This window comes from Zosterops lateralis (genome assembly GCF_965231275.1).
Source record: "Zosterops lateralis genome assembly, contig: SUPER_6_unloc_1, whole genome shotgun sequence".
Classification (NCBI taxonomy): Eukaryota; Metazoa; Chordata; class Aves; order Passeriformes; family Zosteropidae; genus Zosterops; species Zosterops lateralis.
The window spans coordinates 2,209,893-2,224,435 of NW_028154616.1; the positions used below are offsets into that span (position 1 = coordinate 2,209,893).

Genomic DNA, 14,543 nt, shown 5'->3' on the forward strand with positions numbered 1-14,543 from the left:
AATCAACAATGGTTAATCTTGATATGTAGTTGTGAACAACTTCAAAACACTTAATTTTAAAACTCTTGCAAGCACTTTTAATTGATTAGGAATGAATTCTAGATGCACAAAGATGATTGGACTGTGAACAGTAGTACAACTATATCTAAGAACAATTAACTCTTGCCGACCGAAAAAGAAACATATGATGCATGAAAATGTGTATAAAACATCTATAGAATATTCTTGTCAAATATAAATGAAATTAACTTTATTATAGAAATCATTCTGGGAGATTTCTAGGGAAGACAAATACTTACATTTCGACATAAAACAAATTGGATTATATCGAAGACACAATCTACCTTTTAGCTATCAAACCCTTTTCTTCATCGAAGCTCTCTCTTAACCCCTGTTTGCACAAAGCTTCAGCCGTTAACAACCTTTGGAAATACCAACAGATATTTTTCTTACATAAATCTAGTGCGTATTGTTCCAGGTTTAATTATATGCAATGGAATGATACAAACTTGGAACATCAATCCATAATCTATGAACAGATTGGTAGAAGTATTCGATATATCTTGATAAAACTCTTAAATTTGTGGCAAAGCTTGTTGATCATGGCTTCTTTTTTTTTTTTTCCTTTTCTTTTTTTTTTTTAAAACAACTTCATGACCAACACAGATCAAACATCCATCCAGTCTACATTGTTCTTTTTTTTTTTTTTCATTATAACATACAAATGCCCATTTACAAATAATACACCAAAATGAATAAAAGTTTGGATACCAAAATGAAGATTTGTTCCAACTGATATAATGCCTTCAGTGTACAAAGGTCCATGTGAAAGTCTTTTCCATGTGTTACAGCATAGGGCACAGTTGCAGTACAGAAGTACTCTGAGAGCCATTCTTCCTTTATAAAATACTGCTGAACATCCAACTGTTGTCCATATAGTCATTTACGGAATTAACACATGTTTTACTGTAATCTTGGCCAGTATTGAGACATATCAGGTTCACTGCCAGGAACTTGAACTGGAACTGACACTCCAGGGGAAATGAGACCTGAAAATTGAGAGGGAAAATGGATATTTTAGTACTTCTATACATAGCACAATTTTTGCTTCACATTTGAGCTTGTATTCCAGTAAACATCAAATCTCACCATCTACCAGCCTGCAGAACCAGGGGGTTTGGGAGTGTGTATATATTTTAAAAACGATGTACACCTCACTGATTGTTGTCATGTACAAACTTTCATGCTTTGAGATAAATACCAGAGCCTCGGCTCATTTGTATCAGCTGAGAATTCAGACCAAAATACACCGAACAGTCCTGTTCTTTTGAAAAGTGCCTGGTTGGCTCCTGTTTATGCTGACACTTGCCCTTTTTTTACCCTGATTTGCCCTTTTTATGCATGGGCTAATATTTCTACAGGTTCCCTGCCTCTTTGATAACTTCAAATCTTTAGTAATAAATAACCTCTGACACGGACACGGTAAAAATGCGCCCAGTACCGCCAACAGTTTCACATACACTTAACCTCACCAATGTGGATATCTCTGCTGAAATTTAATGCTGAACTAAATGCTGATTAAGAATTTAATTATGCAGCAAAGACTTTGAGGGCTGGGGGGCTCACTGAAGAGCTTGCCTCTGTCCTGCTTTTTCAACATCACCTCTGTTAATCAGCTTTCCTTCCATCTAGCCCTCCAAGAAGCAGCTTAAAAATCAGAATTTTTTGCTCTAGTTTGCAAGATTATACATTTTCATCTTCTATCTGGTCCATACCAGCAACTAATCCCAACAGAGAGACCTCCCCCAGTGATGGGGAGAGACTTCTCCCAGCGAATACACGTGAAAAGCCTGATGGCTGGAGCAAGGAAGGGAGGCTGGCAGGAAGGCTGGGGGAGCAGGGGGTCACTCACCTGTGGAAGTGGTGCCAGAGGTGCCCATGGGCTGGCTGTTCATGTGTGTCTGCATGTGAGGAGGGGTGTATGTATCATAGCTCCGTCCATTCACAGATGGACTGGTGGGCAGCATGCAAGAGTAGGAGGAGGTCTGGCTGGGTACTGGGGGCTGTGGGAGCAAAGGACAAAGGGTTAAGTGTCACTGCAGGTAAAGACAGCATCATCACACTCCTGGGCATGGATGTGCTGGCCCTTAGAGGCAGCACACAGCAGCAAAAAAATGGGCTTCAAGCTTCAAATTCAGTTTCAAATTCAATGTAAAGACCTGTTTAGGAGCCCAACCAAGCAGGTTCCTCGTGGTCCTGCTTTGGACCCTTTTTGGTCTAAAGAACCGACATGGAGGTGTGCATTCAGGCATGCTTGGAGAGCAGATCCCTACATCCAGATGGATGTGTTACATCCCTGAGCCTGAGTGCTGCCCCCGATTATACCCATATAAAAGGAAGATGTCTCCTACCATTTGCAGCCAGAGACAGAACCAGCATCCTACCTCACACTTGGTGCTGTAACTAAAATTACTCTACTGAGGCACAGAGGCTGGTCCTGCATCTGCCAGTGTGGGGGACATACACACAGACCATGTGTGGGGTTGGGGAGACCAAGGCTCTGAAAGGGAATCCACAAACCCATTCATACATGTACATTAATCCCCATCAGAGCCACACTCACTCCAAACCTGTGCCAGCAACATCCCAGAATAGACATCTCCGTTTACCTCAACTCCAACCCCTAAAACCCAATTTGTCAGGGGGGACAGCAGCTGGGGGCAGGGGCTGAGGGGTGGCACAATGCCAGGGAGGGAGACCAAGCAGGTGCTTCTCCTGCTCCAGGCTGCTGGGTGAGCAGGGACCAGTGTAGCCTTGACCCAGGGAGGCAGCAAGGGAGCAGGAAGCAGGATGAGTAATTCCCACTCCGAGTGCACGAGCCCCAACATGTCTGCACATATTTCCTGTCTGCACACCCCTGACACACGCCATCTCCAGCAGTACAGACAGCCCCCCTTGCTGAGCACACACTCTGTGCTTTGGGAGAACACACAACACCCTGTGCACCCACGGAGAGATGACAGTGCCTCAGCTGCCCAGTCCCCTCTCTGACACTGCCACGGTCACCACGTAGGGATTGTTTTCCAGAGCTCCTCACATGTGCTGTGCCCCTGCCCAGGTGCCCAGTGGTGAATCAGGGGCCTCCTGCTTTCCCAAGGGTCCCCTCCTGCATCAGCCTTTTGATCTTTTGTCATCTGCTCCCAGCCCACTGCTGGGAACAGCGCCGGCAGTTCCAACGTCACGGAGCGGTGACCTAGCTAACACCGTGCCTTTCCACAGACTTGCAAGACTCTAACTTTATTTGGTTAATTTTGGTTCAGCAATTAGTAACATCGTAATTGCCACAGCGAAGGAGTCAGGCTCTCTAATCTGCCCGCCTGTCTCTAGCAGTGGTCAATGCTGTGTGCCTCAGACAAAGCTGTAAAACTCCCGTAATTGGCCAGCACCTTCCTAGGCCAACCCCACCATTAAAAAAGGAGGAATTTTGCATCTGAAAGGTCTATAGAAACAGACCCCAAAGGAATAGATTTCTTCCTAACCCAGCTGGTGATCAGCTAATGCTTTCAGGCATGAGGATTGACAGCTCTTGCAATTCTGGCTTAGCTGGCATAACCACTGATGCTAATCACATCCTCCCCTCTCTCAGGTGTTCCTAATGTGCCTCTGCCACGTTACCTACACCCAGAAGGTCAGATCCCTCCAGCAGCTTATTCAGGCAGCAATTTCCACAATATGGCATCAGTGAGTTCCAGAGGTTAACCACATTTTTTTTTCCCAAACAGCATTTTTTAATCCTAGATTTGTTGCCTTGCAAATTTGAGGACTTTTCTCTTTTAAAATCTGGGAAAAGTGCTCGTTGAGCACCACATCTTTCAGCACCCTTTCCCTTCTGATCCCCCCAAACAGGGCATCTTTTCAGATGCCAAGGAAGCCTTTGGGGGCCGGTTCCCCTGTAGCATGGTTTGGGTGTGTAATCCCTCATGGCACGGAGGGAGGGTCCCCACCCACACTCCCACACAGCCCAGGGGCCACTGAATCCCAAGGGAATGTGGTGCCCTGGTGTGGCACTGCACTCACTTGCATAGGCAGGTTGTTGGCCATGGTGAAGCTGGGCATGGGCGGCAGCGCGCTGTACGTGTTCGTGAGCGCCGTGTCCGTCCTGCCCAACATGGAACCTGATGTGAAAGAGGAAACTATAATAGAATAGACAGATAGATGAACACATTAGTTTAACCACAATCACAACTGGCAACACAGTCTCAGAGCCTCATTTTGCCCGGAGGATGGATGGACATGAGCGGGTTGGTGGCATTACCGGGGGTGGTTGGTTGTGGGATCGGCTGGTAAACACTTGTGCTGAAACTACTACTGATGGGAATGTGACTGGGAGTGTTGCTGGCTTGTCTTCGCTGGTTCCTCAGCTTCTCTTCCCTTCTCCATTTGGCCCTTCTGTTGGAAAACCACACCTGGAAATACAGCATTTGAGAGACATGAGTGATCTTACGAGGACTAGAGGCACGGGGCCTCCCTCACGTAGCTGAAGGCCGTGGCTTGCAGTGGAGCAAAGCAGAGGGTGAAAGCAAAGCCAGCTGCTGTTATTTTCCTGGAAGAGGGATATGGGCAAATACCTGATCATAAATATGGGTTGCCCCATGCTTTGAGAAGCCAAGAGTAACAAAATCAGAGTAGTAATAGTAAAAATAATAATATTTATAATTGCAGAGCAAATCAGTACCTGTATCCTTGCTTCAGGCAGGTCTATTTTAGCAGCTAGTCTCTCTCTTGCAAACACATCAGGATAGTGGGTCCTCTCAAACTCTGCAGAAGGAAATATTCTTGCATTAGCTGCAGAGTCGATGTGGCTGACTGTAAAACCAGAGTTGTTCCTCCCCTGCCTGTGCTCTAAAAGCTCTTAAGCAGTATCACTGTAAAGGCAAAGCTGAGCTTTCTGTCTGTGCATTAGGAAGGAGGACACCTTGCCTGCTGGGGACTATTGCTGTGGGGATGGGCAGGCTTGGGTGCAATGCTGCATCTTTCAAGAAGCAAAGAGGGCTTTTGCCTCCACTGAAGGGGTCCCCAAGGCAGCTCTGACCCTGTCACCAAGAAGCAAAATGGCATGTCGCTAAATAACAGCGCAAAATAAGGACAAAGCTCCGCGGCAGGTCAGAGGCGAGGTGCGCCCAGGCCGGCCAGGAAAAAGGGCAGCTGCTCCCAGCCCCGGGCAATGGAGCACTGGGGATGGGGAGCCAGTGTGGGGGCAGGCGTGGAGGACTCTGCCAGCCCCCTGCCTGCCCTCACCTCCCCAGCAATGCAGCACAGCAGACAGGAGCAGAGTTATCCCCCAAGAGAAGCCCGGGGTGCAGCATCAGTGTGTCGGTGTGATCTGTGCTCTGAATGCTGTGCCTTTGAAAACCATTTTAACAGCTTTTCAGGGCACACCACGACCACCAATGAATATCTGGAATCCCGTGAATCAAAGAGCATGGAGGGAGCCATGGAGTTTAAATATATACATATATATATACATATACATATACAAAAGGCACGGGAATGCCATGCTTATATTCAGCTGGTAACGTACTCAGGGCACATTTTGCTTTTCTCTCCTGCTTCAGCCATAGGAAAATGCCACTCACCTTTCTCAAGGGCTTCGATTTGCTCTTGGGTAAAGGATGTCCTATTTCTCTGCAGCTTCCTTTTCAGCTGGAGTCTCATTTGGGCCTCGTCTGAGTCTTCTCCATTAGAGCTGATGGAGTTAGTGTTTTCCCCTCCTCCCTCCTGTTGCGGACAGCCATCTGTGGAACCAAGGAAGTCGGAAAGTGAAATGCAGGTACCCTTGTTCGAAGATCCCTATCAGAGAAGCAACAGCAGCTGGAAACAAGTTCAGCCATGTTTGCTGACACCCTCCCTTAAAAATGTCTTGGGTATCAAAGCAACATGGGGCTAATGACATGGGTAACACAGAAACATTTCAGTTTCCAGCCGTACATGAACACCGGAGATGAGGAATTATGATCACCTGGTCTTAATTTCATTTTGTTTTCCCTCTGGAATAAAACCTGCATAAAAATACTTTCCCCTGAAAGTGATTCTTTCCATTAATCCCTGCTGGAGTGCCATGGCAGTTTTCTCTGTCTGCTGCATTTATTTACCTATTGCTATATTTAAAATAGTGATGTTCAGTATTTCGGATTATCTATAATCAGTAATTCCTATCTAATCAATTAGATGTTGATAGGTTTGCAGAAAATGCTATTAAGAAGCCAAACCAAGCTTGTAATCTTTTTAAAAAAATATTTATCCAGTTTTTATTTGAATTCTGCACAGTCAATTTCATTTTAAAGGTTGTGAATTTAGAAGTGCCTGCATTGTTCTGCAGTTTTATTCAACTATTGTATGAGTGTGCATTGCCTTGACACCTATTACTGAGCACAGCTGTAATTATATCATCACCAAGAACAGGCTATAATTGCTGAAAATGGAATTTTATATTTAGATAAAAGGACTGTCCATTCTTTGTAATGTGTTGCACCAGAGAAAAGTAAGATTTCTTTTAAATTTTTAACGTGTAATTTTAAAAGAAATAGTAGCGAGTTCACTAACTAGCTAAATACGCCGTTCCGCAGCTGAGCGTTTGGCATATCATTTAAGTGGTACATTTTTAATTAGGGCATTTCCACCACTTTTAATGTAATTTCTGTCATTAAACAGGGAAAAGTTTCATTGTGCTCGGCGCTCGGGCGGAGGCGGCCCCGGCCCGGGGCCGGCTAGTGCTGGGGGGCTCCGCGGGCAGCCCCGGCCGCCGGGGCCGGAGGAACGGAGGCTGCCGGCGAGGCAGAGAAGTCCTCGTCCTAAATGATCTCTCCCTATCCTTTCAAAGCATATTTTTCGAGGCGTTTTGATGTCGCATAAAAAGAGGGAGCCGGGGTGAGGGACGCATGGGCTACTTATGCTAATTCCCTTGAAAAGTTACGCCAAAAATAAATAGCGACACTCCCGCGACATCCTTTAAATATTGTGGGAAATCAACTTTAAAGTAATATCATTTATAATCGGCGAACAATGGCCCCGGTCTTCAAAGCTCGGGGGGAATTGTGACAGGATCTGGTGGGACCCTTTCAACCACTTTGAAATGTTTTAAAACCCGAACTTTCTCCTCCATTTAAACACAGGGATTCAGCGGCCGTGGTCACCATATGGGCGGCCGCAGCCCCATTGAGGCGGCCGGCGGCGGGTGAATAGCGGGGGGGCGGGGGGAGCCGCCTTTCAGGGCACACAAAGCCCCGGGCCCGGGGACGGCCGCCGCGGCGGGGCAGCGCCCTGCCAAGCGCGGGTGGCAGCGCCGGGGGCCGCGCCCGCCCGCGGCGGGGGCCGCGCTCACCTCCGCCACCGCCCTCATCCATCACTGTCCGCTCGGGCCGCGCCCGCAGCGCCCGGGGGCCGGGGGGGAGCCGCCCGGGGCCGGCGGGGATGGCCGCGGCCCCCCGCGCAAGGAGAGCCCCGAACCTGCCGGGGAGCGGAGGGAGCGCGGGTCGGCCGCCCCCCTGGACCCCTGCTCCCAACTTTTGAGGCCGCGCTTATTTCGCCGCCCCGTCTCCCCAAAATCTTTCCGCCAACTAAAAGTTTCACCTAAACTCGCTTAAAGTCATTTCCAACCGCAGCCCTGACAATTAAGATATCTTCTTTTTAGACACATACCCCCCTTTTTTTCTCTCTCTCACTCTTTGGGTTTTGTTTTTTTGGGGGGTTTTTTGGGTTTTTTTTAAAGCCCTTAAAAGAAGGGATCTCAATAGGGCTGTTCCACCTTCCAGACCTAATCCGTAAGAAAGCAAGTGAATGTCCGTCCCTTTTATCCTATAACCAGCCCATCTGACGCTGGGTATAGGATTTGTTTCCTGAAAAAAAAAAAAAAAAAAAAAAAAAAAAAAAAAAAAAAAAACCACCAAAAACCCACGACGCTGGGAAATAAAATCATTCCTTAGTTTCTTAGTGTCTTAATCAGTGAGGCGGAAAACAAGCAAAAAAAGATAGCAAACCAATTGCAGCACCTCTCAGCTATAGAGCCGGGATCAAAACATTGTAGCATCTGTTGAAAGAGAAAGTGTCTAAATCCTATAGAAGGCTTTAGTCTTATAAGAGAGGGAGGGGAGAAAAAAGATAAGAAACAGTGTTTCGGTGATCCCTAAAACCACTAAATCACTGAAGAATTTCTCCCGGATAGAGATGTCTCTTTTTGTTCTGTCAGCCCTCATGTATCCATTATTTTATTCACTGCTGCATGGCGTTTATCAGATTGAGACCATATTTGTACCCCTCTGAGACCTAACCTCGCCTTATGCTTTTTGAGTAATGGACTCTTAAAATCCAGTAACATATCCCTGCAAGGGAAAAACATTAGAGGGAGCATGAATATTCCAGAGGAAATCCATTTTATTAATTTTAATTTTGCCATGTGGATGTTTTAAGTGCCTGCCTGGCTCTCCCTCGCCTCCGCTGCCCACGCACACCCGCGCCCCCGGCCCGAGCCGGCCCTGCCCGCTCCGCGCCGCTTCATTTCGGCTGCGATTTCCGAGAGGGCTCCGCGGGCCCTCCGGCCGCGCAGCTCCTGCCCAGGGCCCGCGTTACCCCGCGGAAACTGCGCTCATCCCCACGCCACGGCAAGGGGCCACCAAAGAGCCCCCAAAGAGCCACCGGGGCCCCCTCCAGCCCCGGCCTCCGGCCCCGGCGGCGCTGCCGCAGCGCGGGTGCGGCCAAGGTGTGCCCGCACCGCACCCGCGCGAGGGCGGCGCCTCCCAGCACCGCTCTGCGGCCCGGAGCGCGGGGCGCCCGAAATGTCTCTATTTAAGGCCTTCCCTAAGGAAAACAAACAAACAAACAAAACCCCCGAAAGCACGGCCCGGAGGAGCAGAGGGCCCCCGGCCGCCGCAGGGGCTGTGGGTGCGCTGCCCTGCGCCAGCCCCGCTCCGCGCTGCGCATCCCGAGCGCGGGGCAGCGAGGGAAGGGCGCCGGGCCCCCAGGAGAGCCCGGGCCGGGCCAAGGCACCCCAGGTAGGGCCGAGGAGAGAGCGGCTGGCGGCAGGATCCGCCCCGGCTCCAGGAGTGGACACCAGGCAAAACAAAAACGCGGAAAAGAAACCCAACAACCAAACAACGAAAACCACCGAGGTGGGGGTGAGGGGAAGAGAGGGCTCCGCTCTATCTTTCTAGTGTCCTTCATAGACTGTTTTCTTCTCTTAAAACTGACATGTCTAATTGGCAAGCGGTGCCATATCGTGTCCAGAGGTCTCCTGTGGAACATTTCTACAGCTGTCTCCTTCAACTAGACGCTTATTCATGTCGCCTTAATGAGAAACAAAACGATCTCTAATGAGCAATTACATAGCGACAGAATTGTTCCCATAACAAATTCTTGCGTGTGACAGAAACATCCTTTGTACCAGATATTCCTCACACTGTTACCGATTTTTTTTTCCTTGCAGGGTGAAAACAAAAAGCAGGTTGTTGTATATAGACACCTCTTCTAAAGGAATGACCAGAGCCAGGGAGAGCCGAGCCTCAACAGAGCTCGCATTCAAAGAGAAGCCATTAACCATCTTAAGTATGTAACGTAACATCCCATTATCCTTCATATTATCCCCTTGTCATTCCTACAACAAATACCTATTAATCTTCAGGATAAACAGTTTCCTATATTTACAAAGTTGTTTCGGGTCCATTGAGGAGGAATTACAATCAGCCCTACGGAGATAGTTACCGATCTTTGGGCTTTGGGCAGAGACCCCGGCGCGGGAAGGCGGCCCGGGCAGGGAGCGGGAGCCCCAATTACCGGGCGATGGGCGAGGTTAAGGCACAGCACCGGATCCCGCCGGCCCCGCAGTTCGGCGGACGCGGCTTTGGCAGCAGGTGCTGCGGGGCTCCCCTGCCCACCGCCGGGCCGGGGCCGGAGCCTTGGCAGGACGCCCACCGCGCCGCCGGCCCCTCGCCCACCTGCAAATCCACCGCCAACGCCCGCCGCCCGGCGGACGGGGAAGGGGCGAGGTGGACCCGCGTCGGACCGAGCCGGTCCGGGCCCCCCCAGGTTAGGGAGCGGCGGCCGGGCTGTCGCTTACCTTGCGCGGGCTGCCCGGGTACCGAGGTGCCGGGATACCAGCCGGGCCGGGTGCCCCAGGTCCCCGTCTGCCCGTTCAGCATCCTTAGCTTGTCGTACATCCCGTCGGCACCCATCTGTTGCTTTTCGCTAGCCAGGTTGCGTAGGACTCTGTTTATCGACGACACCTGGAAGGCAAAAGACAGGAAAGGCAATGGTAGTGCGGTAGCGCGCTCCCCGCTGGCCACCCGCGCAAGCCCCGCGTCCCTCCGCGCAGCGGGCGGCTCGACCTGGGCGCAAGTCGAGGCTTCCCTGCGCTGCGGCCGCCGCGCACCGCCGAGTCCCAGCCGCCCCGACTCACTCACTGCTGGTGGTGGTGGTGCAAACAAACAAACAAACCACGGGGGAGGGAGGGAAAAAAAAAAAAAAAAAAAAAAAAAAAAAAAAACACCCCAAACCCAACCCTAAAAAACCAGAGTGATGGCTTCGACTGATGCTTGCAGTCCTGAGGCGCCAGGCGCAGGGGTGACCCGCATATTGCTGTTTTTTGTTGGCTTGTTTTTTTTTTTTTTTTTTCCCCTCCTTAAAGGCATTTGTCAGATTCTGTATGAAAAAATGCGTCTGACCCCGCCACATGCAAATGATGTGAACCTGCTATCCTCTCTTCTGATACCAAAACAAAGGAAGCAGAGGCTCGCTACGGCTACCCAGCATTGTACACGGCGCACAGGAAGGTTTTTTTCATGAACTTACACTGGGTATATTATCGTTGGTACAGACCCCCTCTGATAGTAATCTGTCTCGAATCTCCCACGCAAAGATGGAGGGGCACTCTCGTTTATACTGCGCTATTTTGCTTACAACTTCTGGAGTCGCTACTCTCGGTTTACTACCTCCGATTGCCCTGGGTCTGATGGAGCCAGTTTCGTAATACCTGCCCAAAATTTTACTCACACATCCATTCGACACCTGGATAGGGAAGCGGACAGAAAATCACATTATTAATAATTTCAAGACAAAAATAAAATTGTTTAAGTATGCATTAAACAATGACAAGCTTACGTTTTGATTGTCCAGCACTTGGACTTTTGCATCTGCATGGGTCTATAACACAAAAATATACCTTAAATGGTATGAGAACTTACTTAGAGAGTCTTTTTTTTCTTTTTTAAAAAAAATTACATTCGTGGCCCTGCCCTCTACAAAAGCGATACTTTAAAAACATTTGGAAGAAAAAAAAAAATCATCTGTTCAAAACGTAATTCTCTTAGTATCAATGTTAAAATATGCCTTAAATGCGAACAATAGGTAAACCGGACTAGTCTCCATCCTTCTCACTGCTCTTAGCCAAAGGAATTGCGGGGGAAGGGGTGAATGAAGGGTTTTCAAGACCAATATTTACAAAATACCCCTGAACTGCGCCAGATTTCGTGAATGTCCGTAAAGACGGATTCTGGGCTAAAACAGCGTGGCTTTGAGGAGAGTTCTTTCTTCCTCCCTCTCTCTCTCTTTTTTTTTTTTTTTTTTTTTTTTTTTTTTTTTTTTTTTTTTAAAGTATTGTTTTGCTTTTTGGAATTAAAAAAAAAAAAGTCAAAAAGGGTAAAAATTAAAAAAAGAAAACAAAATCAGTAAGCCACGCCAAATGCATACAGATATCACAAAATCATAAGTAAATACGGGGAGGTAAGGAGGGAAGGAGAGGAAACTGAAATTATGCCGAGGCGTATAATTCAGTTTATTACAGCAAACTAACTGTAACGACAGTGCAGGTTATCGCCGGATGGAAAATAAGGGGGAACGAAAAGTAAAAATTTAAATCTTTTAAAAGGCATATATATACGTATATATATACGCATCGAAAGGTCTATTTGCAGCAACAATCGAGCAGATGGATCGTTTTATTAGGCTGAAAGGCGGGTGGTGGTGGGTGGGTGTGGGGGGGTCGCATTAGCGCCCGGGCGCCCGGCGGTGACACAGCGGCGCTGGAGCGGAGCGGACGGAGCGGTGGGAGGACGGGGGCGCCGCCGCCTTCACCTGCAGGATCCGCGAGATGTCGCAAGGCCGGGCGCCGCTGTGAGCGAGTTCCACGATCTTCTGCCGCGTGGAGTCGGGCAGCGGCCTCCCGTTGACGAACACCCCGCCGAGCTGGTTCACGCCGCTGTGACCTGCGGGAAGCACAGCGCCCACCATAGCACCCTCCGCTCCGCTCCGCTCCCCTCCGCCCGGCCCGCGCAGCCCCCGCCGAGACACCGAGCGCGCCGCTCCCTCCGCTCCGCCTGACCGGGGCCGACCGCTCCCCACCCGGCTCCGGCCCGGCCGCCGTCCTCGCCCTCTGCTCCCCGGGAGCCGTCGCGGCTCCGAAAATGCCTCCACGGCGCGCTCCCCGTCTGCGAAACCCGCAGTAGCCACAAACCCCGAAACCCAACCCGAAAGCCCAGAACATTCCTGGCTGGATCGCCTTGGGTTGCTCCTTTACTTCTCCTATTCTTTTTTCTTTTTCCTTTTTTTTTTTTTTTTTCCTCCTCCCCGCCGAAAAAAAAAATCAAAGCCCAAGCGAGCCTGCCTGCATCCGCACAGCCGCAGCTCGCTTCGCCAAAAGCAAAGCGAGAGGCTGCCTCGCCAGTGCCCAACCTGAAGCTCCAGGCTTTGGAGGGTCTCCCTGGAGAAGCTCTGCTCTACGCGCTCTCTGCTCTCCTCTCTTTGGAGCCTCCTGATAAATTGACTCCAAGAGCCCAGGCTTCTTAGCAATAAATAAGCTCCAAATATAGAAGAGGGGGAAATATGATGAGTCTCTCTGACATTTGTCTTTAAAATAAAACTAGCTGCACGTCAAGTTTGAGCTTAATTTCTGGAAATAGGCGGAAGTCGCCCCGGATCATGCATGGAAGGCTAATTGAAAAGATCAGTTGGAGCACTTGTGGCAGGCGTGTCACTTTATGACAGTACTCTGCTTTTGAAAATTGCATCGTCACGACAAATAGTAGCATGATAAAACGACCCTTTCTGTCCGCATTTGGATATCACTCAGACTAGATTGAACTCTACTCGCTCTCCCTCGGAGGGAGGCTGAGGTTTGCGGTAGCCGGGGGCTCTGCGCGGACACACCGAGGGGGCGCGCTCCCCGCGCAATGGATTCGAAGTGACATCGGGGCTGGGGAATTTGCCGCCCCGGCCCAGCAGCGCGGCCGGAGCTGCGACCTGCGCTTCCCACCGCGGGCAGAGGAGCCTCGCCTCCCTCCCCGCCTGCGCTCCGGGGGGCGGCCCGGCTCGGGGCGGCAGAGCGCGGCCAGGGGCGCAGTCCCCGCTCCGCGGCCCCCTCGGCCCCGCCAACGCGTGCGGGGGGACCCTCACGACATTAAAAAAAAAAAAAAAAAAAAAAAAAAAAAAAAAAAAAAAAAGGCAGCGGGGAAAGCGAAATCAAAGTTTCACTTAAAAGGTTAAGCCTTAATCATTATATAATTTCCCTGGAGAGCGGTGTAGATCTCGCCCAGTGGCAATGATTATGCGCCTTGTATTCTATTGCTAGTCATCTAATAGGAAAACATATGGTGTCAATTTGGATGCTCTGCACCATATACACCCAGGAGTTATTAACACAAAGCCTGAAGAGCCCGCCGCGACCTTTAAACAAAATAAAGGCTTCACCCGAATGATATCTTTTCTGCGTTTTGCAGTGGCGATCCCAAACGGCCGAGTGAAGGCGTCCCCCATTACCATAAAGCCTCGGCACGCCACGGCCAAGGGCAGCCGCCGCCGTCCTTGCGCCGCACAGGTAAAACCTTCCCCGGACTGCCTAGCCTCAGATTTTGCTCGGGATAAATGAAAATACATCGCACGTACACGCGCGCAGAGGCCCCGGAAGATAAAAGGAGGAAAAACCACCACAAAATAACATCAAAACAAAACAAATTTAAAAAAAATAGAAAAAAGAAAAAAGAAAGCGCGCTTGACGCAAGGGGTATCTGAGAAATCCCTAAAACCTCTGCTTTTCTGGATGCTCCTCACACGAGGGGACAACTCATTGATGGGTTTAACGGCGGGATGATAAAGGAGTCCCGGTGCCGCGCATCCCCTGTCAGGTTCCCGCGGAGCCCCGGGCTGGGGCCCGACCGCCCCGCGCAAGGGCCGCGCAACTCGACCTGCGCTCCTCGCCGCCGCTACACGCACAGAACAAGAGGCCCCGCAGTGTGTGGAGCCCACCCCGCGGAAGATCCGCGTCCCGAGGAGATGGGGCCTACTCCAGACTAGCAGGACTCTCGCCCCCAGTCCCTCGGAGCCCCGCGCAGCCCCTTTCTCCGGGGCGCGGGGAGAGGCCACCTCTCGCCGGCCACCGCACCCGGCTCGGTCTCCGTGCGCTCCCGCCCTGCGCCAGCGCCTTCCCCTGTGAGAAGAGCTCAGGCCTATCCACGAGGTCTTGAGCCACAGCAGCAACCCCGACAACAACACAAGAAGGCCTC

At 50.3% G+C, this 14,543-nt stretch overlaps 1 protein-coding gene across 1 annotated transcript; it reads right to left on the reverse strand.

Moving 5' to 3' along the window:
- Positions 1 to 899: 899 nt before the first annotated feature.
- Positions 900 to 12,887, reverse strand: PAX6 (paired box 6; the record flags this gene model as incomplete). The annotated part of the gene is given in 13 exon segments (XM_083885361.1): positions 900 to 1,049; positions 1,913 to 2,063; positions 4,078 to 4,193; positions 4,316 to 4,466; positions 4,736 to 4,818; positions 5,637 to 5,795; positions 10,109 to 10,274; positions 10,840 to 11,055; positions 11,149 to 11,190; positions 12,121 to 12,251; positions 12,718 to 12,741; positions 12,744 to 12,863; positions 12,866 to 12,887. Coding segments are annotated over 13 exon segments (1,467 nt in total). The 3' UTR covers positions 900 to 963.
- Positions 12,888 to 14,543: the final 1,656 nt, after the last annotated feature.